This window comes from Pelodiscus sinensis, chromosome 1, assembly GCF_049634645.1.
Source record: "Pelodiscus sinensis isolate JC-2024 chromosome 1, ASM4963464v1, whole genome shotgun sequence".
In the NCBI taxonomy this organism is placed as follows: domain Eukaryota; kingdom Metazoa; phylum Chordata; order Testudines; family Trionychidae; genus Pelodiscus; species Pelodiscus sinensis.
Window position 1 is genome coordinate 131,788,065 of NC_134711.1, and position 22,140 is coordinate 131,810,204.

Genomic DNA, 22,140 nt, shown 5'->3' on the forward strand with positions numbered 1-22,140 from the left:
TACCAGCTAAGTTGTGGAGTGCTCAATACATGTATGTGAAATAAAAGGGCCACTTGGGCTCTGATTGAGTAAAATACTTCAGAATGTGTGTGCTTTTGATTTCTCGAATTGAGACATTTTCCTGTATAGTAGCCTTATTTAGGTGCCTAATTTTAGTCATATGAAAATGTCAGAGAGAGTTTAAACACAACATGTTAGAATGCTAATATGGCTCTGGGTTGATGGGACATTTCTAACTATCCTGCAACTGCGGTCTGATTCAATTAGAGCATTACAGACCCTTCCAGCCTAGCAAGCAGTGTGGTTCTTTTGCTCTTTATTTTGCAGAACCTGGTCATGTTTCTCAGCGCGCTGGTTGACTGGTTGATTCCTGACATTCCTAAGGACATCAGCGAACAAATCAAAAAGGAGAAGAGTGTGCTTGTTGATTTCTTCCTGAAGGAAGAGAACGAGAAGCTGAAACTGATCGAAAGCTTTCTCTTCCGTGACAAGGACAGAAACAAAAGCGAAACAAAGGGCCGGAGAACCCGAGCGGCAAGCTTCTGCCAGTTTAGCCGGAGTCAGCGAGGCAGCTTTACATCCGTTAGCTCACAACACACAGAAGTATGACTTCTTAGGGGAAGGAAATGTACTATGAGACATGCACGATACTTGTGTACTTGCTGTGTGATGTGATCCTGAAACTGGAGTAAGGGAGGGAGAGACTGAGAGGCAGGTAGTGCAGAGGAGGCAGACTGTCACTTCTCAAGAAACTTCAAGTGCAAGTTTCTCCTTAACATTTTATGCACTATCTGTACTGCAGCACTTTGAGCATTATTCAATGCAAATTAAAGAGCCAGGCTATAGCTGTGGCTGGCTCTTGCACAGAAGCATGGGAGATGGGGAGGGCAGAATAAAACACCTAGAACAATGGGCTTCTGGTCTATGCCTGGACCTCGTTGGTGGTGTAGCAATGCTAATAATAAGTATCCTTCCCCACTTTTGCATTCTTGGTGCCAAGACCAGCCACGATCCCAGTCTCTGCATTCTCCTGAGTGCAAGGACCGCTACCTGCCAGCACGCTCCTAGAGTAATATGTACTCCAAATGAGCATGGGCAGTACACCCTACCACCCTTTTTTTTAGCAGAGCTGGCCAGTCACAGAGGGGGCTGAACATTGGATCCTCTTAAAGGGTGTCTCAATAAGCACATGCCCTCTGCATACCTGGAGGTTTTAGGAATAATTGAACCTTTTGGATGCACAGTGCCTCATGGTGCTCTTACTGCAGTGGGGCTCTCCCATAGCAAGGCTATGGTTACAGGAACAAAATTGCAGGAAGAGGGGGGGAAAATCAGATTACTGAGCACTTTGGTATACAGTTGTTTGCTTAGCAGGAGCCTGACTAATGAGCAGAGGCAGATTGCATCATGAGCATCTGAAGACGTAAAGATGATAGAACTAGCAAAGCGCATCACAGTTGTTCTGAGCATAGCAGTCTGGGTCTTATTCACAACTCACTGAAACCAGTACCTCAGCTGGGACTTCCTCTCCAACTTGTATCGGTCGGAAGTAACACAGTTGATCTCAACAGTGGTGTAATGCTGGTGGAAGTGAAAGTAGAGGCAAGCATATGACGATATCTTCATGTACGTTGCTCTGGAAATAACAAAAAGTTGCTGTTGCACATTTATTGTATATCAAGATTTTGCTATGCATAACTGTATTCTACTGACAGAGGAAAACAGATTCACTAATTAGGTTTTTATCTAAATGCACCTAATGAATAATTTTATTCTGGTATGGATTAAAAATAAAACTTTCTTAAAAAAATGCCTTTTAATAGAGCTTCTGAATCCATCTCAACTTAAAGCTTGCATAGAGGAATCTCTCCTAGCAGTGTACAGCTGCACAGAATGCTTTGACAACAAAGAAAGATGCTACTTTTTCAGATGCAGCAACTTAGAAATTTCTGTGCTCTGCTTGGATTTTTTGTTGAAATCTCCCAGGAAATTTCAAATATAGTCCTGGAGCCTTTGAATTTCACCTGTTCATCAGAAAGAAAAATTGCTTTTTAAAATGACTCGTCGTAATATGATATTCACTCAGCCTGGCAGGTATGCAGTTTAAGATTGAAGGAATTTGCAATATTATAGCATCTGACCTTGTCTTTGATGTTTTGTGAGGTAACTAAAAAGAAAATGATACCTGAAAATCTCTTCACACTATGTTGTGATTATAAACTACTGGCTATGGCTATCTGGTGTTTTCAGTTACTGAGATAAGCAGGCATATGTGGAAGGAAGCGATCATTTTGACTTAAAATAAGCTACCCTCATCAACATAAGATTTGAGCACCTTACAGTCTTTAACACATTTATTGTCACAACACTTATGTGGAGCAAGTGCTGTTATCCAGATTTTATATGTGGGAACTGAGGCACAGAGAAACTTGCCCAGTGTCACGCAGGAAATCTGTAACGTTGGGACTTGAAGCTCCGTCCCCTCAGCATAACCTCCTGTACCATCATTCTTCACTGATTAATATTAAATTGCTTCATTTTCCAGAGATGTAGAATTCCAGAGATGTAAAATTACCATCTTTGCACTTTGAGGTATTCTGGTAGTTGCTTTGTGAGTTTGGAGTATTTTCCACCTGGGCTTTACATCTGTGGCTGCTTTAAATGCAATTAATTTTTACCACATTGTTAGGTCTATGTTAAGAAGAAATTGGAGGGGCTAAAGTTCCTCATTTAGGGTGCATCTAAACAGCAGGGCTTAACTCGAAATAAGCTGCGTAACTTGAGCTATGTCAATTGCGTAGCTTATTTCGAAATTGGGAGCATCTACACAGTACTTATTTCAAAACACAGCACTCTTCCTCCTCATACAATGAGGGTTACAGGAATCAGAGTAAGAAGTCCTCCAGCTTGACAGTATTTTGACATTATTTCACTGGCTGCGGTGGAGATGCGGACTAAGTTATTTTGAAATAATTCTGGTTATTTCAAAATAATGTTGCTGTGTAGATGTACCCTTGGATATTTGATAGTGTGTATGCAGAAAAGAGTTTAGAAGGTGATTGATAAGTCATGTGACACCAGTGCTGCTAATCAATAGCTGGATTTAACCTACTAAACTGACTAATATCTCTGTTATTTTGTAAAAAAATTATTAGAGGCTTGATCTGCCGGACAGTGCTCCATGCTGCCTGAAGAAACTGTGAAGAAGGGAATCTAGTTTTATAGTAAATAAACGTGCTCTGCAGAATATACCATAAATTCAAGATCTGCCCTTAAAAGAACACTCTGTTACAGTTCTGAAGTAATTAAAGTTTAACAGTTAAAATTAGGTAATGACTTTAAGTACAAGCCTTCTTTTCAAAGGCTTATAATTTATGGGGGAAAAAATCTTGTTCTCAGCACAGAAGTAATCCTTTTTAACTAAAAGTTTGAGCAAAATATCATCATCAATAACTGAGCTACTGGCGTGTAAGAATATAGGCCAAGATTTTCTAGTAGTGACTAGTGAATCTGAATGCCTTCATTTTTCAGTGCCCAAAGCAGTTAACACTTTATTGGAATCTAGTTTTCATATCTGCGGTATGTTGGCTTAAATTACTAGTCCCTTTTCAAAGTGGTGGTGAGGGCATGCACTTTTTGGCCCACTCAAAAATTGGTGGAACAATTCCTTCACAATGCTACTTATAATTAGCCATGGTTGTTACATAGCATTTGAAAAAGTCTCGAGTAATTGAAACAGGTAGTCTTGGTTTGTCTTTTAACCTTTCCTTTAAAAGGAGCTATATGGGCACACAGATATACATTTACCTTTTCAAAGTTCTCCTGAGACTTACACAGCTCCCTCAGACAATACTAAGGAAGAATTAAAATAGCAATCACGGCTATAAATCAGACATTCTGATTGGAGCTACCAAGATATCACTACCAGGCTGATCAACTCATCTGGCTTTATCTGTGATATAGTTTGTATTTTTATCTTGAACCTGAAAGTTTCATTCATTAGGTATCCTTCAGGTTTGGTACTTAACTTTGGGGTAGCCCCTAAGGATCAAACACATGATTGCATTTCCCATAATAACCTCTGGCTTTTCCTGAGACTGCTTAGGAAAGTTTCCCATCCACTCCTGTAATTGTAGATCACTGGTTTGTTCTTTATTCATTCCCAGTTTCTAACTTATCTCTTTCCCACAAAGCAAGACTTTATCTAATTCCTTTTTATCAGCATGATACTTGTAAGTCGACCCATAAAGTGCCTCCTTACCATAACTCATGTCTCTGAAGTACAGAATGACTCTGTTTCAAGAAGTGCGCATGGAAAGCTGCCTCTGGGGAAGAAAAGACAAGAATGCGTGTAGAACCAGAAACAAGTAATAAAACCTGCATACTATTGTCACTCCTTGCTATTGCAATGAAAATGATACAAATCTGTCTGCAAAAAAAGGAAAAAATCAAGCAGAGACTTCTAAAGAAAGCCTAACGTAAAAAAAATAAAATAAACTTCAGTGGGAACAAATAGGTAAGCCTAAGTAATCATAGGATTCTGTATAGCTGTGGTTGAATATTTATTTCAGAATGTGGTAATCCAGCTGATCGATCCAAACCTAAATTAAATCTGATGCACCTTTTGTTAACACAATGTTAATATACACAGTTGAAGACTACAAAGAGCTAAAAGAAGTAATGCTTGCAAAAGTAAACTTTCTATCAGCAGCAATAACTCGGTTCACAGCTTGTATATTTTATGCTGTACATTTTGCTATGATTATAGTAATATGGGAAATGACATATTTCACAAAAAAACGAAAATAGGACATATATGCTGTGCCCTGTGTTTATCATAGCTTATGTTTATCAAGCTTTATCAAGCTATATTTAGCAAGATTAGAAAGGTAAAGGCACAAAATAAGATCAATCTAGCTAGAGGTAACAAGAAAACATTCTACAAATATATTAGAAGTAAGAGGAAGACCAAGGACAGGTTAGGCCCATTGCTCAATGAAGAGGGAAAAACAATAACAGAAAACGTGGAAATGGCAGACGTGCTTAATGACTTCTTTGTTTCAGTTTTTACCAGTAAGACTGATGATGACTGGATGCCTAACATAATGAATTCTAATGGAAATGGGGTAGGCTTAGAAGTTAAAATAGGAAAAGAATAAGTTGAAAATTACTTAAAGAAGTTAGATGTCTTCAAGTCACAGTGCCTGGTTAAATGCATCCTAGAATACTCAAGGAGCTGATAGAGGAGGTATCTGAGCCATTAGGTATCATCTTTGAAAAGTCTTGGAAGTCAGTAGAGATTCCAGAAGACAGGAAAAGGGCAAATATAGGGCCCAACAATAAAAAGGGAAATAAAAACAACCCAGAACACTACAGACTAGTCAGTTTAACTTCTATGCCAAGGAAGATAATGGAGCAAATAATAAAGGAATTCATCTGCAAACATCTGGAACATAATAAGGTGATAGGTAAACACCCAGTATGGACTTGTAAAGAACAGGTCATATCAAACCAATCTGATAGCTTTCTTTGATAGGATAATAAGTCTTGTGGATAATGGAGAAGCAGTGGACGTGGCATACCTTGACTTTAGTAAGGCATTTGAAAGGCATTACCTTCTTATCAAAAAACTAAAGAAATACAACCTAGCTGGGGCTGTTATAAGGTTGGTACATAACTGGCTGGATAACCATTCTCAGAGAGTAGTTATTAATGGTTCATGGTCATGCTGGAGGACATAACAAATGGGGCTCCACAGGGGTCTGTTTTGGGGCCAGTTCTGTTCGGTATCTTCATCAACAATTTAGATCACGGGTGGGCAAAAGGGCCTCCATGGGCCAGATCCAGCCCACCAAGCAGGTTGATCCAGCCACGCCCCCTCCACCAAGCCAATTAGGGCAAACCTGATTCTGGAATGCATTAACAGGAGTGTTGTGAACACGACATTAGAAGTCATTCTTCCGCTCTAGTCTGCACTGATTAGGCCTCAATAGGAGTACTGTGTCCAGTTCTGGGCACCACATTTCAAGAAGGATGTGGAGAAATTGGAGAAGGTCCAGAGAAGAGCAACAAAAATTATTAAAGGTTTAGAAATCATGAGTTATGTGGGAAGACTGAAAGAACTGGGCTTATTTAGTTTAGTAAAGAGACTGAGAGGGGACATGATAGCAGTTTTCAGATGCCTAAAAGGGTGTCACAAGAAGGAGGGAGAGAAATTGTTCTCCTTAACCTCTGATGATAGGACAAGAAGCAATGAGCTTACATTGCAGCAAGGGAGGTTTAAGCTGGACATTAGGAAAAACTTCCCGTCAAGGTGGTTAAGCACTGGAATAAATTGCCTAGGTAGGTTGTAGAATCTCCATCATAGGAGATATTTAAGAACAGATTAGACAGACATTTATCAGGGATGATGTAGACGCTGCTTGGACCTACTGTGGGGTACAGGAATGGACTTGATGATCTCTGGAGGTCTCAACTAGTTCTAGTATTCTATGATTCTATGAAGCTATCCTTGTCTTAGGGTAACATAGCTGTTCCCTTACCATCAATTACCTCTGTGGTCCATGAAAGCATAAAACCAGGTGAAGGGGGACATATCCAGATCTTTCCTACTCTCTGGTAATCTCCAGTTACTATGATTTCTCATTGGGACCATTAAGAGCATTTAGAACAGCCATCAGGAATTAACTAGGAAACTAAACCAGTCCAGGATCAGAGAAGAAGCTGTCTTTGTTTTTGCACCCTGCTCCTGAGTTGTGGTGTGAATTCCTTATAACTTAGTTGCAGAATCCTCAGGATCTGAGGGTATGTCTACACTGCAGCACTAATTCGAACTAATTTAGTTCAAATTAGTTAATTCAAACTAAGCTAATTCGAATTAGCGCATCTAGACCGAAAAACTAGTTCGAATTAGTGTTTTGCTAATTCGAACTAGCATGTCCACACTGAGTGGACCCTGAACCGAGGTTAAGGCTAGCCGGAAGCAGTGCCAGCTGGGCATCAGATTAGAACTTAGAGCGTGGAGCTGCTGTCTCAGGCTAGCCGAGGGCTGTGCTTAAAGGGACCCGACCCCCACCCCGGACAGACAGTTCTCAGGGGTTCCCCACTTGCAAAGCAGTCCTGGCTTGGAGTGCCCTGAGTTCCCACACGCGGAACATCACAGCACTCGGCCATCAGCCCGGCTGCACTTGCCGCAGGCTGCCATCCGGGAAGGGGTCAATCGAGGGGCTTCAGGAGTGCTTCCACCCCGAGGAGACCGCAGAGCCACCCCAGTCCTCCCCATCGGGGGCTCGTACCCAATTCCTCCCTCACCTCCTTCCACTTACCCCTCCCTAGACCCCCTTCCTGATGTACAAAATAAAGGACACGTGTGTTCAAAAATAGAAACTCTCTTTATTGAACAAAACTTGGAGAGACTGGGAAAAGGAGGTGGGAGAGGGGAAGAGAGAGGGTGGGAGAGGGGAGGGCAACTACAATATCAGGGGTTTGGAACAGGTCCCATATGAAGAGAGGCTAAAGAGACTGGGAATTCTCAGCTTAGAAAAGAGGAGACTGAGGGGGGATATGATAGAGGTCTATAAAAGCATGAGTGGTGTGGAGAGGGCGCATACAGAAAAGTTCTTCATTAGTTCCCATTATAGAAGGACTATAGGACACCAAATGAAATGAATGGGTAGCAGGCTTGAAACTAGTAACATAAAGTTCTTCTTCACAAAGCAAATAGTCAACCTGTGGAACTCCTTGCTACAGGAGGCTGTGAAGGCTAGAACTATAACAGAGTTTAAAGAGAAGTGAGAGGAAGTCATGGAGGTTGGGTCCATGGAGTGCTATTAGCCAGGGAGTAGGAATAGTGTCCCTGGCCTCTGTTTGTGGAAGGCTGGAGATGGATGGCACGAGACAAATCACTTGGTCATTGTCTTCGGTCCATCCCCTCCAGTGTACCTAGTGTTGGCCGCTGTCAGCAGACAGGCTACTGGGCTAGATGAACCTTTGGTCTGACCAAGTACGGCCATTCTAAGCTCAGGGCTCAGGGTCGGGGGTCTCAGTGGACCACCTTGATTTTCATGCAAACCTGCTCCTGGGTGGCCAGGCTGGCAGCTATCCTGCCCTAGACAGCCACTTTCCTGTGCCTAGTGTGGAGGTCGTGGATGAGGTCCACGATGTCTGCACTAGACCAGGCGGGCGCCCGCCTCTTGCGGACCTGGGCAGGCTCCCGGGAGCCACCAGCCTGGTCCCGGGAGGAGGCGGAGGGCTGGGTGGCAGTGGGTGGCTGGCTCGAGCCGTGCCAGGTTCAGGGTCTGCTGGGTGGGTGCTGGCAGGCTTGCACCTGGCACGGACACCGTAGCCAGCCCGTGCCCCTTAAGGGCTCCGGGGCCTGGAGGGGGGCAGACGAGTTTCCCTGGTGGTGCCCAGAGTGGCCACCAGGGAAAGCTGGGGAGGGCTAGCCTCCCACTAGTTCGAATTAAGTGGCTACACAGCCCTTAATTTGAACAGCTTAATTCGAACTAGGCGCTAATCCTTGTGGAATGAGGTTTACCTAGTTCGAATTAAGCGCACCGCTAGTTCGAATTAAGTTCAAACTAGCAGTTTGTATGTATAGACGCTATCGAAGTTAATTCGAACTAACGGCTGTTAGTTTGAATTATCTCTGTAGTGTAGACATACCCTGAGTGTGTAGATGTTCCCTCATCAAGAGGAAAATAATGATTCTTTCATCTTTGCCATACCTCTCGGGTAAAGGTCCATTAGATGTTCAGCCTCTCCGCCAGCAGAGAAGCAGGTGACAATTTAAGTAGGTATGAGTAGCCTTTCCAGTGTTTGTGGAAAATGTAGCTGTATAGATGTATTCTTGCACACTTTGACCTGGCATAACATGTGCAGTCAATGAAATGTAGTCAAAGAGTATAAGGGAACCACGTGGCAGGATGTTTGTTAAAATACTACTTGGAAAAGTCCAACTCAACATGCATAATACTTACCCACTATTAGCAATCAACTCTTCTGAGTACAACAATGTAACATCTGTCACTCTTATGCAGTCTCACCCTTTCATAGGCACAGATGGGCTCTGTATTCCCAGACTGGTTCTGCCCTTCTTTTGTGTATAAAATTACAGACCAGTTGTGTTTGTGCTCTGTCTTTATACATAGATGTTACCAAACTATACAATGCGTAACGCTTTCCATTTATCAATTGCTATGACATTGTGGGATGCCTGAAGAGTGTAGAGGTTAGCAAGGCAGGTGAGACTGGGCAAACTGGTACAATTGCCACATCTCTAGCATGAAGTGTAGTCAGTGGCATTGGGGCGCATGTATCTGTTCAATTCTTGCTTGGTGTTAGGCCTTGGTAGGTGGTTTGGTTAAATTATCCCTCACCAGCTTGGCCTTCAGGCTTGCTCAGAAAATATCTTCTCCCAATCATATAAGAACATAAGAATGTAAGAAGGGCCATACTGGGTCAGACCAAAGGTCCATTTATCCCAGTATCCTGTCTGCCGATCGTGGCCAATGCCAGGTGCCTCAGAGGGAATGAACAGAACAAGTAATGATCAAGTGATCCAACCCCTGTCACCCATTCCCATCCTCTGACAGACAGAGGCTAGAGACACCATTCCTATCCACTCTGGATAATAGCAATTGATGGACCTATCCTTGATGCATTTAGCTCTTTTTTTGAATCCTGTTAAAGTCCTGATCTTCATAGCCTCCTCAGGCAAGTAATCTGTGAAGACCAGGACTTTAGCAGGATTCAAAAAAAGGGTTAGATAAATTCATGGAAAAAGGTCCATCAATGGCTACCTTTGTGCTTTAGATTCTTTTTCTCCTCACTCTGGTTTCTAGCATTTTTGGAGGAATGCCATCCTTTAGTTGTTTGCTGGTCAGATTTCTAACCTATCTATATCCGTTTGCATTACTGTATTTCTCTGTTTTATCTAGTGTTTGCAGCTCCTCCCCATTTAACATCATCTGTGTATTTAATAAAGAATAGGTTTTATGCTCTCTTCCGTATCGATGGAGATGTCACATATAACCAGACAGTTCAAGTCCCAGTGACTATCCCATTAAACAATGTAATTCAGTATATTGAAGAGACAAGGTGGGTGAGGTAATAGCTTTTAATGGACCAACTTCTGTTTGATGAGTGAGATTTGCTTTACAAGTCACACAGAGCTCTTCTTCAGGTCTGGGAAAGGAATACCCAGCATCACAGCAAAATGCAAGGTGAGACAGATTGTTTAGCATGAATAATTTGCACATATTTTAAGGGCCCATGGAAGGCAGAGCAGCCTGTTAACACCTCTGGAATCAAAAGAGAAAGAGAGGGAGGTAAGTTGCACATAAATCCAGTGTCTCTGATCAGTCTGTAATTTTTGATGTCTAACAAAGTAATGAATTTAAGTTTCCAGGCTCAGCTTTCAAAAGTGTTGTGCAGATTTTCTTTGAGGATGAGGACTGGCACATCAGGTCATCACTCTGAGAGAAGTGCTCACCTACAGGTGATAGGGTGTTTTTGTATCTTATCATTTTACTGTTTGAGTTCATTTGAGAGGATAGTGATTGTCTGGTTCCATCCATGTCATTGCTATTGGGCCATGTGGTGCACAGAATGAGGTACTCCACGTGTTGTGATAGGCATGTGGATCTTGAAAGGTGGGTTCTGGGGGGAATCATTGTAGCAGTGGAGATATGTTTGCAGATTTGGCATCTGTTGTTCTGGCAGGGTCTGGTGCCTCTTTTCATTGGTGTGTCTTTGTGGAGAGCTTGCTTCTGAGGATGTTGCTTGGAGAGAGGTTGGGGCTTGTTTCAGGACCAGAAGTGGGAGTTCAGGAAGAATTTCTTTCTGGATGGGGTCCCCATTGACTATTTGTCTGATGATATCTCATATGGGTTCTGGTGTCCTTTGACTGCAGAAGTAATAACAACCACTCTACCTTGAACAGTCCCTTCCAATATGTGCTAACTACTTGGGCTAAACAATCTGTCCCACCTTTCATTATGCTGGGACTTCCTTTCCTAGACCTGAAGAAGAGCCCTGAATGGCTTGAAATCTTGTGTCTTTCAACAACAGAAACTGGTCTTTAAAAGATGTTATCTCGCGCACCTTATGTTTCTAATGTCCTGGAACTGATCCAGCTACAACTACACTGCATGCAACAAACAAAAGTAACAGTCAGTGTGGGATTTGTTAAGAACAGAGGGTGTCAAACCAGCCTAATAGCTTTCTTTGATAGAGTAACAAGACTTTTGGAGAGGGGAAAGTGTTAGATAACAGTATATCTTGACTTTAGCAAGGTTTTTGATACTATTTCACATGACTTTCTCATAAACCAACTACAGAAACACAACTTAGATGGAGCTACTACAAGATGGGTTCATAACTGGTTGGAAAACCATTTCCACAGAGTAATTATCAGTGGTTCACAGTCAACATGGCAGGGCATAATGAGTGGGGTTCTGCAGGGATTAGTTCTGGGTCTGGTGTTCAATACCTTCATCACTGATTTAGATAATGGGATAAAGAGTACATTTATGAAATTTAGGGATGATACCAAGCTGGGAGTCTAGAAAATATGAACCACGAGGGAAGACTGAAAATATGGGTTTGTTAAATTTGGAGAAGAGAAGACTGAGGTGGAACAGAACAGCTTTTAAGTACATGAAAGTTGGTTACAAAGAAGGGAGAGAAATAACATTCTCTTAAACCTCTGATAGGACAAGAAGCAATGGGCTTAAATTGCAGAAGGGAGGTTAATGCTGAACATTAGGAATATCTTTTAAACTGTCAGGATGGTTTACCACTAGAATAAATTGTCTAGGAAGGTTGTGGAATCTCCATCACTGAAGTCTTTTAAGAACAGGTTAGACAGACACCTATCAGGGATTGTCTAGGTCAATGGTTCTCAAACTGCAGTGCTTGGCTTGAGCTCAGCCCCCCTTTCTTCCCTCCCTCCCTCTCCCCACACAGCAGGGAGTCCATCCTAGCATTCACTGCTTCCCACGGGAGCTGGGTGGAGGGGAAGAAAGCTTTTAGCCTCCCCACCAGACCCAGCTTGTGGGGAAGAAGTGGAGCCAGAAGCAGCTCCACACAGTGCTGCTTTCTATCCCCTGGCTGGGGGAACAGCAGCGTAGATGCACTTCCTGGAGGCATCCAGCCAGTGGGATCAGTGGTAGGCTATACCTGTGACACAGTGCCTGGGAGCAGTGTGGGGTGCGAAGGTAGGTAAGTGCCCTCTTCCCCTCATTCCCAAATCCTGCGCTCCATACCCCTCACTCACCTTCTCCACTGAGATGCTGCACCCTCAGCTCGCTCCCACACCCTCCCCCCCAGACCATTCCTGCACCCTTTCCCTGGCCAGACACCCTAATCTCAGCCTGGTTCTGCACTCCATCTCCCACCCAGATCCTGCACCCCATCCTTATCCCACTCACTGGCAGTCCTATCCCGCACACTGAGTCCCTCATTTTTGTCCTCATCCCAGGGCACAGGGTTGTCCATAAAATCCACTAACCCCAGAACACCAGAAGAGTAAATCTTGCCTATGGGAAACCCTGAACCTCAGTCCTTCTTCCCCCTCCCCCTCTGGAGCCCCAGAATAGTGAATTGTCTCAGTTGGGGACAACATCTATGAGGGTTGGGGTATTTTTGAAGGGGTTGTTTTGCTTCTCACTAGTGTGGTCTCCAGCTGTTTTTTTTTTCTGGAGGTGAGTAGCCTCTGACTCAGAAAAGGTTTCCCACCCCTGGTATAAATAAAGACAACATTGAAACCTTTTGTGTTGGACATAAATTAATATTTTATTTAAAATGAAGTTTGATAAGCTAACATGAGAAAGCTAAAGTGCTTAATCTGTTTAATAATTTAAATTAATATTTCCTTTCTTACTGGTTAAATTAAACCATTCTCCCTACTTGCAGCACTAGCAAAATGGCTCAGACATAATTATATAATTAACATCAAGTTTCCATTTGCAACTGGTGGCCTGCACAAAGGTTTGCATTAAGCCAGGTGGGCCACAGGCCAAAAAGTTTGAGAACCACTGGTCTAGGTGAAATTTAGTCCTGCCATGAGTGCAGGAGACTGCACTAGATTAATTCTCAAAGTCCCTTCCAGACCTATGATACTATTTATAATTATTCTTTAGTGAAGGTCCTTTGATTTGTGTTCAGTTTATTTTGCAGTGCAGCTATTCAAGCTCACTTTTTCAAGAGTTTATGAAACATTGTAAGAAGCAATTTTCTTTTCAGATCTATTGCCTTTATTGCATTATCTTCAGCCATTGAGGGTTCAGTCCTACAAATGCTGTCTTAATGAGTGTAATGCTTACTACCATGGGCCAACATTAGTTTTAATGGTAATATGGCCACTTGGGATAAGACACTCCCCTCCCCCACTGCCAATCTACTAAGGGCCTTTTCCAAAGCATATTGAAGTCCATGGGCATTTTTCCATTGCATTCAGTGGGTTTTGGATTCCAACCTTAGGGTGTAAAATCCTCAGTACTACTTCCAAACAAGTCTGAACACAGATTCCAGCAGTGTCTAGTTCATGTAGTGCAAGCTACATATGAACCAGACTTGTAAAACTAAATTGGTTCCTTATTAAGAGAATTATTTACAGAACTGTTGCAACTGCATCCAGTATCCAAGCTGGACTCTCAGAGATTTACTACTGGTGCCTCTTCTAGACTCTTCCTTCCAGCAACCTGTGTTCCTTATTCCGATCCTTTCAGGTTACTATGTGTCAACAGGTGTTTCATACTTCCTAATATAAACAAGAATCTGTAATTCTTCCCTTTTATTCTTTGAAATTTTATTGTATTTCTTACATTTGCTTACTGATTTTAAAAAAATACCATACAACAACCAAGTAATACAGAGAAACAAACATTGTCATCACAGAAAGACAGAATAAAAAATGAATCTGATATAGCAATACTGAGTAAATATTCAAATAAACAACCAGAATGAAAAGTCCATGCTGTATTTTCATAAGTACAGACCCTTAAAAAAATAATTTGGCATTCCAAATGAATTCAAACAGGTTGGACATATTGATTTAGTTATCTTAACTGTGCTGAGAGGTTATCCCTGCAGATCACAAAGTAACAAATAAATAAGAACGAAAAGACCAAACACAACAAAGCCTTCTACAGAAAGGTGACAGACATTTTAAATGTCCATTTGAAGCAAACGCATTCATAACCATGTTCCCTATTCAACTCTTTTGATGTAACTCTGTTGACAACTGTGGAATGACACCAAGGTGGGATGTGACCCACTCTGTGCTTCCATGCATTCAGACTGGACAAGATTTTCAAACACAATTTATGATATTGGTAGTGTCTATTTTTAGATACTCAACTTGAGATAATTCATGCTCAGCACATTCTGGAAACCAAGCCCCTTTAAAGTGCCTAGGGAGGGACACACAAAATACTTCTGGAAATCTTGACCAGTCAATTTATTTATGGAATTAAGAGAGGTCACTTGTTTCTTATTGTTTTAATAAGCAGCTTTTTTACACTGTCATATTCACCAGTCATTTTCCTCACTTCCATCCTCAGGCTGGAGAGATTTTGTTGTGTCAGCCATCCATTCAGAAAAACTAGATCAACCCCATATCTGAACCACAAAAGGTTAATGCCTCCAGGAAAGACAACAGTCCATGTATGTGGTCATCTGTACTGCTCTTAAAACTCTTTGGCTAAGTCTACATTGCACTCTCTTGCGCAAGAACATATGCAAATGAGGCACGGCGATGCATATTGCTGTGCCTCATTTGCATATGTTCTTGCATAAGAGAGCGCAATGTAGATGTAGCTTTTTAGTTTTTAAGTTCCTTTAAAACTGTAGCTGGAAGCCAGCCCAGCCAGGGGACTAGAGAAGTTTATTAGCAGAAATTCCTGAGTGATGCAGTGAGAGCAAATACATGACATTTTAGAGAAAATGTTGCATTTATTCTGGGAAAGTTCCTTGCTTAGTGTTAGAAAGATACTTTTTGTGATTTCCAACCTTGTCGTGTCACAGTCTACAACCTCTATTTTTATGGAGCTCAATCGTTGTAGTGTCTAGGGGCTACAAACGTTTTGCTAACTTAAGAAATCATGTCTAAATTTCTTTATATCAGATGTTGGACGAGATTCTCAGCTGTGTAAATTGGTATGGCTCCATTGACTTTAATGGCCCATAAGCCATCAGTTGTTAATTTAATGTAAGGTATGCCTAAGAAGTGTTATCTATGCTCCACAAAGCTGATTTGGGACTTCAAATATAGCAATGCTAATGGCTTACTTTCTGCTCACAGGAAAAAGTCACAGCCTTGTCTGGATGTGACTTACACAGCAAGGCCAGGTCTTCCATGGATTCTTATCTAGCATAATATAGAGCTGACAAACTTTAAGGACAGAATGCAGCTGATGGCCAAAAGACATCCAGATACTTACTATAGAAACATAATATTCAAATAAAATTAATCAGCGTTATTACTGCAAATACTTCAGACTCAACCTGTAAAAACTTCCAAATAGTTTTCACCTAGACCCCCAGCACCTAAAAAGTGAGACACTAACCTAGGAGTTATTTTCTCTGTGATGATCTATTCCTTGGCGTGAATTATACCTCCCATAACAGCCAAGCATGCTCTTCTGGTAGCAGGCCCTTTATATCAGGAAGAGACAAGCAACTGTTGCCTTGAAGTAAACATTTTGCCTCTCATTGATGTAAGTTACAGTTTCCTCTGTTACACTTGGCTAAGCATTTTTAGCTCTTGATATATTTTTTCCTGTTTCTGAGATGGCTCATATGCCTAGTTAAAATTTGAATTTGGGGCCTATACACAAATTATCTGTATTTGAATCCATAACATTTCATATTATTTATAACCCTTAGCTTTTCTATCAATTAACTGTCCCCAAGCACTGTACAAACATCAATTAATGGCAGGAGAGAGAACTTGAATATTTTCATTCTAATACAGGCAGTCCCCGTGTTACGTGGATCCGACTTATGTCGGATCCGCAGTTACGAACGGGGCCCTCCCTCTCCCTGGTCTCCAGCAGACCAGGGAGAGGAAGCAAAGTGGCGGAACACGCAGGCAGCGGACAGTCCAGACGCGTCTGGGCTGTCCGCTGCCCGCGTGCTCCGCGGCTTTGCTCTGCTTTGCTCCCTGTCCCCCTGGTCTGCAGAACCAGCGGCGGAACCCTGCAGACCAGGGGGACGGGGAGCAAAGCAGAGCAAAGCCGCGGAGCCTGGGGTTCTTAAGTTGAATCTGTATGTAAGTCAGAACTGGCGTCCAGATTCAGCCGCTGTTGAAACTGATCAGTTTCAGCAGCGGCTGAATCTGGACGCCAGTTCCGACTTACATACAGATTCAACTTAAGAGCAAACCTACAGTCCCTATCTTGTACGTAACCCGGGGACTGCCTGTATTTCTAATTTCTACTCTTTTCAGAAATAATGGGGTACACTAGTAACACTTCAGAAACTTGGAAAGTCAGTTAGAATGTGATTCTAGAAGAAAGTGTAGCTCCAGAAATGAGTTCTCAGTGTCATATGTCTTGATTAGGTTTAAAAAAAGAGGCTTAGTTTACCCTGTATGTGCATCATATAAAACTAAAATGAAATTAATCCTTTAGAACAAATGAAGAGGTTTTTTTTATCAATAAACACATAAAATCCACTAAATTGCATTCATTAGAATGCCTTTTTAGACCAAGCAAGACAAAACGGGGAGATTATAAGTTTAATTGGACCAACTGCTATTGGTGAAAGAGGCACTCAGTTTTTCTTCCAGTTCCAGTGAGAGGTGCTAGAGAGCAGAAAACTCAAACATTCCCTATCATATATATAGCAGCCCAGTGTCTGTGCGTCTGTAACGCTGACGCTGATGCTGACGTACACGGCTATGCCTCCCAGCCGTGTATGTAAGCACCCCGCCCCCCTTTCCCTCCCTCCCTGGCGGTTTGGCCGAGCATCGCGCCACGCCGCTCAGCTGGGTCCCGGCAGGGGAGCAAGTGGTGGCAAGCGGCCCGCGTGAGGAGCGCGGACCCCAAAGGGCCGCTTACCGCTGCTTGCTCCCCTACCGGGGCCCGGCGGGAGCACCGCTCAGCTGGGAGCAGCACAGCGTGCCATGGAGGGGGAGGGAGGGGAAGGGGGGCGGGGCGAGGTGCCATGCAGGGAGGGGAAGGGGGCAGGGATGGCCGGAAGGGGGGTGGGAAGCAGAGCTGGGGGGCAGGATTGGGGGCTGTAGGGGAGGATGGGGGGGCCCGGAGGAAGGGGGGAGGGAAGCAGCGCTGGCGGGGGTGGGTGTCTTGGGGGGGAAGTGGGGCTGGCCTGCAGGAAGAGGGGGTAGGAAGCAGAGCTGGGGAGGAATCAGGGGCTGTGGGGCTGGACGGGAGGAGGGGGGGCAGGAAACAGACCTGGCGAGGGGGGGGGGGGATGCAGCCATGGACCGCTTGCCACTGCTTGCTCCCCTGCCGGGGCCCAGCTGAGCACCGCTCAGGTGGGCCTGGTGGGACAGGAAGGGGGGTGGGGCGGTAATGTACACGGCCAGGGAGCGGGGCCGTGTATGTCCCCGCCCCCCCTTCCTCCTCCCGCCGTGGTGCTGAGTGGTGCGTCCCTCAGCCGGGCCACTGTAGGGGGGTGCAGTGACGTAGACAGCCCCGCCTCCTGGCCGTGTACGTCACTGCCCCACCCCTCCTCACCTGCGGCAGCCCGGCTGAGCGCGCAACACTCAGACAAGCCGCCACGGAGGGAGGGGAAGGGGGCAGGGCAGTGACGTACACAGCCAGGGGGCGGGGCCGTGTACGTCACTGCCCCCCTTCCCCTCCCGCTGTGGCACTCAGCTGAGTGCTGCGCCCCTCAACCAGGCTGTCAGGGAAGCCAGCAACACAAGGGGCTGTTTGGGCTCCCCCAGGGTGGAAGGGGAAGAGAGGGCGGTGATGTACACGGCCCTGGCCCCAGCCGTATACATCACCACCCCTTCCCACCTCCCTCATGGCAGCCTGGCTGAGCGGGCAGCACTCATCCAAGCACCACGGCGGGGGGGAAGAGGAAGAGGAAGGGGGACAGCGAGAGACAGAGGGGAGAGAGAGGCAGGAGGGGGAGAAGAGAAAGAAGGAGACGGAGAGAGAGGGAGGAGGCGAAGGAGAGCTGAGAGAGGGGGGGGAGGCAGTAGGAAGAGAGAGAGAGACAGAGCGAGAGACCTCAGGAGAGAAGACCTGAAAATCCCATTTTATGATGGGCTAATTGGCTAATCATATATATAATAGTCCAGTGTCTGTGAATCTGTAACACTGAAATGCTGGCTGTTCCCTCTGGATGACGCTGTTGCCTGAAATGTTGGCTGTGCCCTCTGGGCAGCCCGTGCTGCATGAGAAGTGTGGGGCCCAAAGGGCCTCTTGCTCCCACTCAGTGGCCCGGCTGAGCGGCGCAGAAGTCAGGCAAGCGCCACCGCAGGAGGGGAAGGAGGGTGGGGCAGTGACGTACATGGCCAGGGGGTGGGGCCTGGCCAAGTACGTCACCGCCCCACCCCCCTTCACCTCTTGCCGTGGTGTTTGGCTGACTTCTGCACCGCTCAACCGGGCTGCCATGGAGGAGCCCAAACGGCCGCTTTCTCCCCCGTGGCGGCCCAGCTAAACGGCGCAGAAGTCAGCCAAGCACCACAGCAGGAGGTGAAGGGGGGCAGGGCTGTGATGTGCAGCGTGACAGCAGTTCCAGGCCCCGCCCCCTGGCCGTGAACGTCACCACCCTGCCCCCCTTCGCCTCCCACCGTGAGAGCAAGTGGCGCAAGCGACCGTTTGGGCTCTGTGCTCCTCATGCAGCATGGGGAGTGAGGAGCCCAAATGGCTGTTTGGGCTCCACGGTCCCCCCAAGTGAGAGGCAAGAGGGGGAGGAGAAGATAAAGAGAGAGACAGAGAGAGAGACAGGAGGCAGAGGAGAGCTGAGAGAGAGGGAGGGGGGAGACAGTAAGAGGAGGAGAGAGAGACTGAGCGAGAGACCGGAGGCTCAGGAGAGAAGACCGATGTGGAGGAGAGACCTGAAAATCCCGTCTTATGACGGGCTAATTGGCTTGTTACCAAATGTTCTGAAATGAGACTGACGCATTGTGTATCCCAGAGGAACGGCTACCCCACTGCAAACATGCAGAAATCATGTGCTCCAAACATTTTTTTGTGCAAAAAATATATCCTGCCCAAGAAGTGTTTCAATTCCGTTTCTTCCACCACAGACTGCTGCGGCACCAGAAGAACCAGCAACTTAAATACAGACAGCTGTTCCTGTACCACAGTGGCCTCTGGTGGTCAAAAGATGGAACTGTTTCATGCCTCAGGCAGAATGTATTTTTTGTTGGGGAACACAATTCTGTGCATGTGCAGTGGTGCACAGTTCACCCAGAAGTAGAAATTCATCACAGCATCCTGTTTCTTTCATTTCAAAATGAAAATTGTTTCACTTTTTTATTTTGTTTTGTGTCGTCCTGTCCAAACCCCTCTCCCTCTTCGGCCCCTCTACTTCCCCCCAGGCTGGAAAAGGGAGGTGTCTGAAAATACCAAAAACCAAATTGAAAAATTTCTCTAGAAAACCAAGAGAAAAGCTTTGATTTGATTCATTTCACCGAACCATTTTAGCTTCAAAGACACATTATTTTTCCCAGACAAGTGCTCATTTCCTTTGCAAAGACATTCTTCATTGAAAACATTTTAAACAGGCAGGAGAATCCAAAGTGGGCATAGTTAGTGGAAATGGTGAATAACTGGCCAAAGTAGCTAGCACTACTGGGAGAAGAAAAATTCTCCAGTTTGGGGAGGGGTTCTCCTATCCACTTTCTTTCTTCCTGTGACGGGGCAGCCCAACCCCGCACTGGCCAAGGCGAAAGCAAACTGTCCTGCTGGGCTGGGAAGTCCCCGCCCCCACAGCAGTGATGGGCATGCTCCAACTGCAGGCCAGGTATAAAGGCCAGGGGAAACAGCCCAGTTGGGGCAGACCTCCGGAGGGGAAGGAGTTCCTGCCCGAGCATTGGAGCAGCTGCAACCACCGCCTTGTAGTCAAGAAGGAGAATGGAATTTTAGGTTGCATTAGGAGGAGCATTGTCAGCAGATCTAGAGAAGTGATTATTCCCCTTTATTTGGCTCTGGGGAGGCCACATCTGGAGTACGGCATCCAGTTCTGCCTCCACCCAACCCCCCACTAAAGGATGTGGATGCATTGGAGAAGGTCCGGCGGAGGGCAACCAAAATGATTAGGGAGCAGGACCACATGACCTGTGAGGAGAGGCTGAGGTATTTGGATTTATTTAATCTGCAGAAGAGAAGAGTGAGGGGGGATTTGATAGCAGCCTTCAACTTCCTGAAGGGAGGTTCCAAAGAGGCTGGAGAAAGGCTGTTCTCAGTGGTGACAGAAGGCAGAACAAGGAGCAATGGTCTCAAGTTACAGCGGGGGAGGTCTAGGTTGGATATTAGGAAAAACTATTTCACTAGGCAGGTGGTGAAGCACTGGAATGGGTTACCTAGGGAGGTGGTGGAATCCCCATCCCTAGAGGTTTTTAAGTCTCATCTTGACAAAGTTCTGGCTGGGATGATTTAGTTGGGATTGGTCCTGCCTTGGGCAGGGGGCTGTAATCAATGGCCTCCTGAGGTGTCTTCCAGCCCTAGGATTCTATGAGTCTGTGAAAGTTTTTCTATTTCAGCTTTTCTAACAAGACTGATATTCACCAAGGGATTCCTCCAATCTAAATAGAAATATAATTATCCCTTCTAAGCTGGTCCTGAGGAAATGTATTAGTCAGAGTCTTGCTCTCCGTGCCATCTAAATGGTCTAACAGATTCTAAATCCCTTATTATGCTGCTAACAAGGTTTGCCTAAAGCCTAACAGAGTTCATTCCAGTGGCTTAAAACATGTATATGCTGAAGGCAACCTTTGTTTTCTCTTCTTATTATAGTGGATTAAAATACCAGAAACCCCTTTTTAATGAACACCTGCTCTCCTCTTGGGCCCAAGATCCACTCTCCTTTATAATAGTGAAAATCAGGAGATCACTTGTGTAAAAAAGTAGTATAGGCGAGATAAGAATTTAGCTCAACAAATCTGTTAGAAAATTCATGTTCTGCTTTCTGTACTGCAGCTGATTCACACTCTATTCCTGATCCTGCTCTTGGTTTCATCTACGTACATAAATGGAATGGATCATCTGAAATCAAGAGCTAGTCCATATTTGCATCAATATCAGTCAGAATCAGACCTTTATATGAAATAAAACATGTCAGTGTGCAAAATCTCTGCACATCAAATAACAAAATATGCCAAATGCAGAATAGACCATATTCCAATGCTGTGCTTTGGGTAATGCAACTTGAATAACTGCAATTTAAATAAGATACTTCATACCTTCTGGATACTGTTCATCTCTAATGAATAAAGGCCACTCTTGATTGTCATTGAACTTCTTAATGTGCTTTCCAGCAGATATGTTTGAGAGAGAGCAGAGCCAGATTAAGACATGCCGAGGCCCTAAACTATGTTAAATTTAAGAATAACAATACCGTAACAATACCAAAAGTGTATATTATTCTACCAGAAAGGACAATGAAAATAGAAATAATTAAGTTTTATATTTGATATATACCAGTACATAGGCGAGGATGCTATTAGAAACTTGTATTTTTTTTTTTATTTAGAAGTCCCCCATAATCTGAGGCCTTCAGATTTACCTTAGTTAGTTTGTGTGTAAATCCAGCACTGAGAAAGCGACAGAGACAGAAAGCCCTGATTTAAAAAAAGTATGTTAAGCAGGAGTGAAGGTTAAGTGTATTTATCAATAGTAGCATAAAGGTAAATAAGCATCACAGAAAAGTGATAATTTTCTTTGAGTCAAACATATCAAACCCAGAAAATTCAGAGTTAAAATTTATGTTAAAAAAATCCAAACATGCAATGAAAAATCCACATTTAAAAACCACACTAAATGTTACTGTCATGCTGTCTGACGTGGTTCACAACTGTGAGTATCTGCCTCAAGGAAGATTGTCAGAAGACACCAACAGACTCCAGTTGGTTCTGGGGGGAGCACACGCTATGCTCCCATGAAGGAGTTGCAGGAGATGCACTTCAGACTACTTTCCCCAGTATTCTTAGAACCTGTA

At 44.4% G+C, this 22,140-nt stretch overlaps 1 protein-coding gene and 1 long non-coding RNA gene across 3 annotated transcripts in view; one reads left to right on the forward strand and one right to left on the reverse strand.

The window, feature by feature from the left end:
• Positions 1 to 2,992, forward strand: part of ANO2 (anoctamin 2) — a 264,010-nt gene extending 261,018 nt beyond the window's left edge. For both annotated transcript variants that reach the window (XM_006128152.3, XM_075901649.1), the window contains one exon: positions 328 to 2,992. In XM_006128152.3, the coding sequence (XP_006128214.2) occupies positions 328 to 609 (282 nt within the window). In that variant the 3' untranslated portion in view covers positions 610 to 2,992. The remainder of the gene's footprint in view (positions 1 to 327) is intronic.
• LOC142818909 (uncharacterized) lies at positions 1,518 to 21,492 on the reverse strand. The gene is made up of 3 exons (XR_012896608.1): positions 21,386 to 21,492; positions 4,262 to 4,325; positions 1,518 to 1,636 (listed from the first exon to the last, which is right to left on the reverse strand). It is a non-coding gene; the product is annotated as an uncharacterized LOC142818909 (long non-coding RNA).
• Between the last annotated feature and the right edge of the window lie 648 nt (positions 21,493 to 22,140).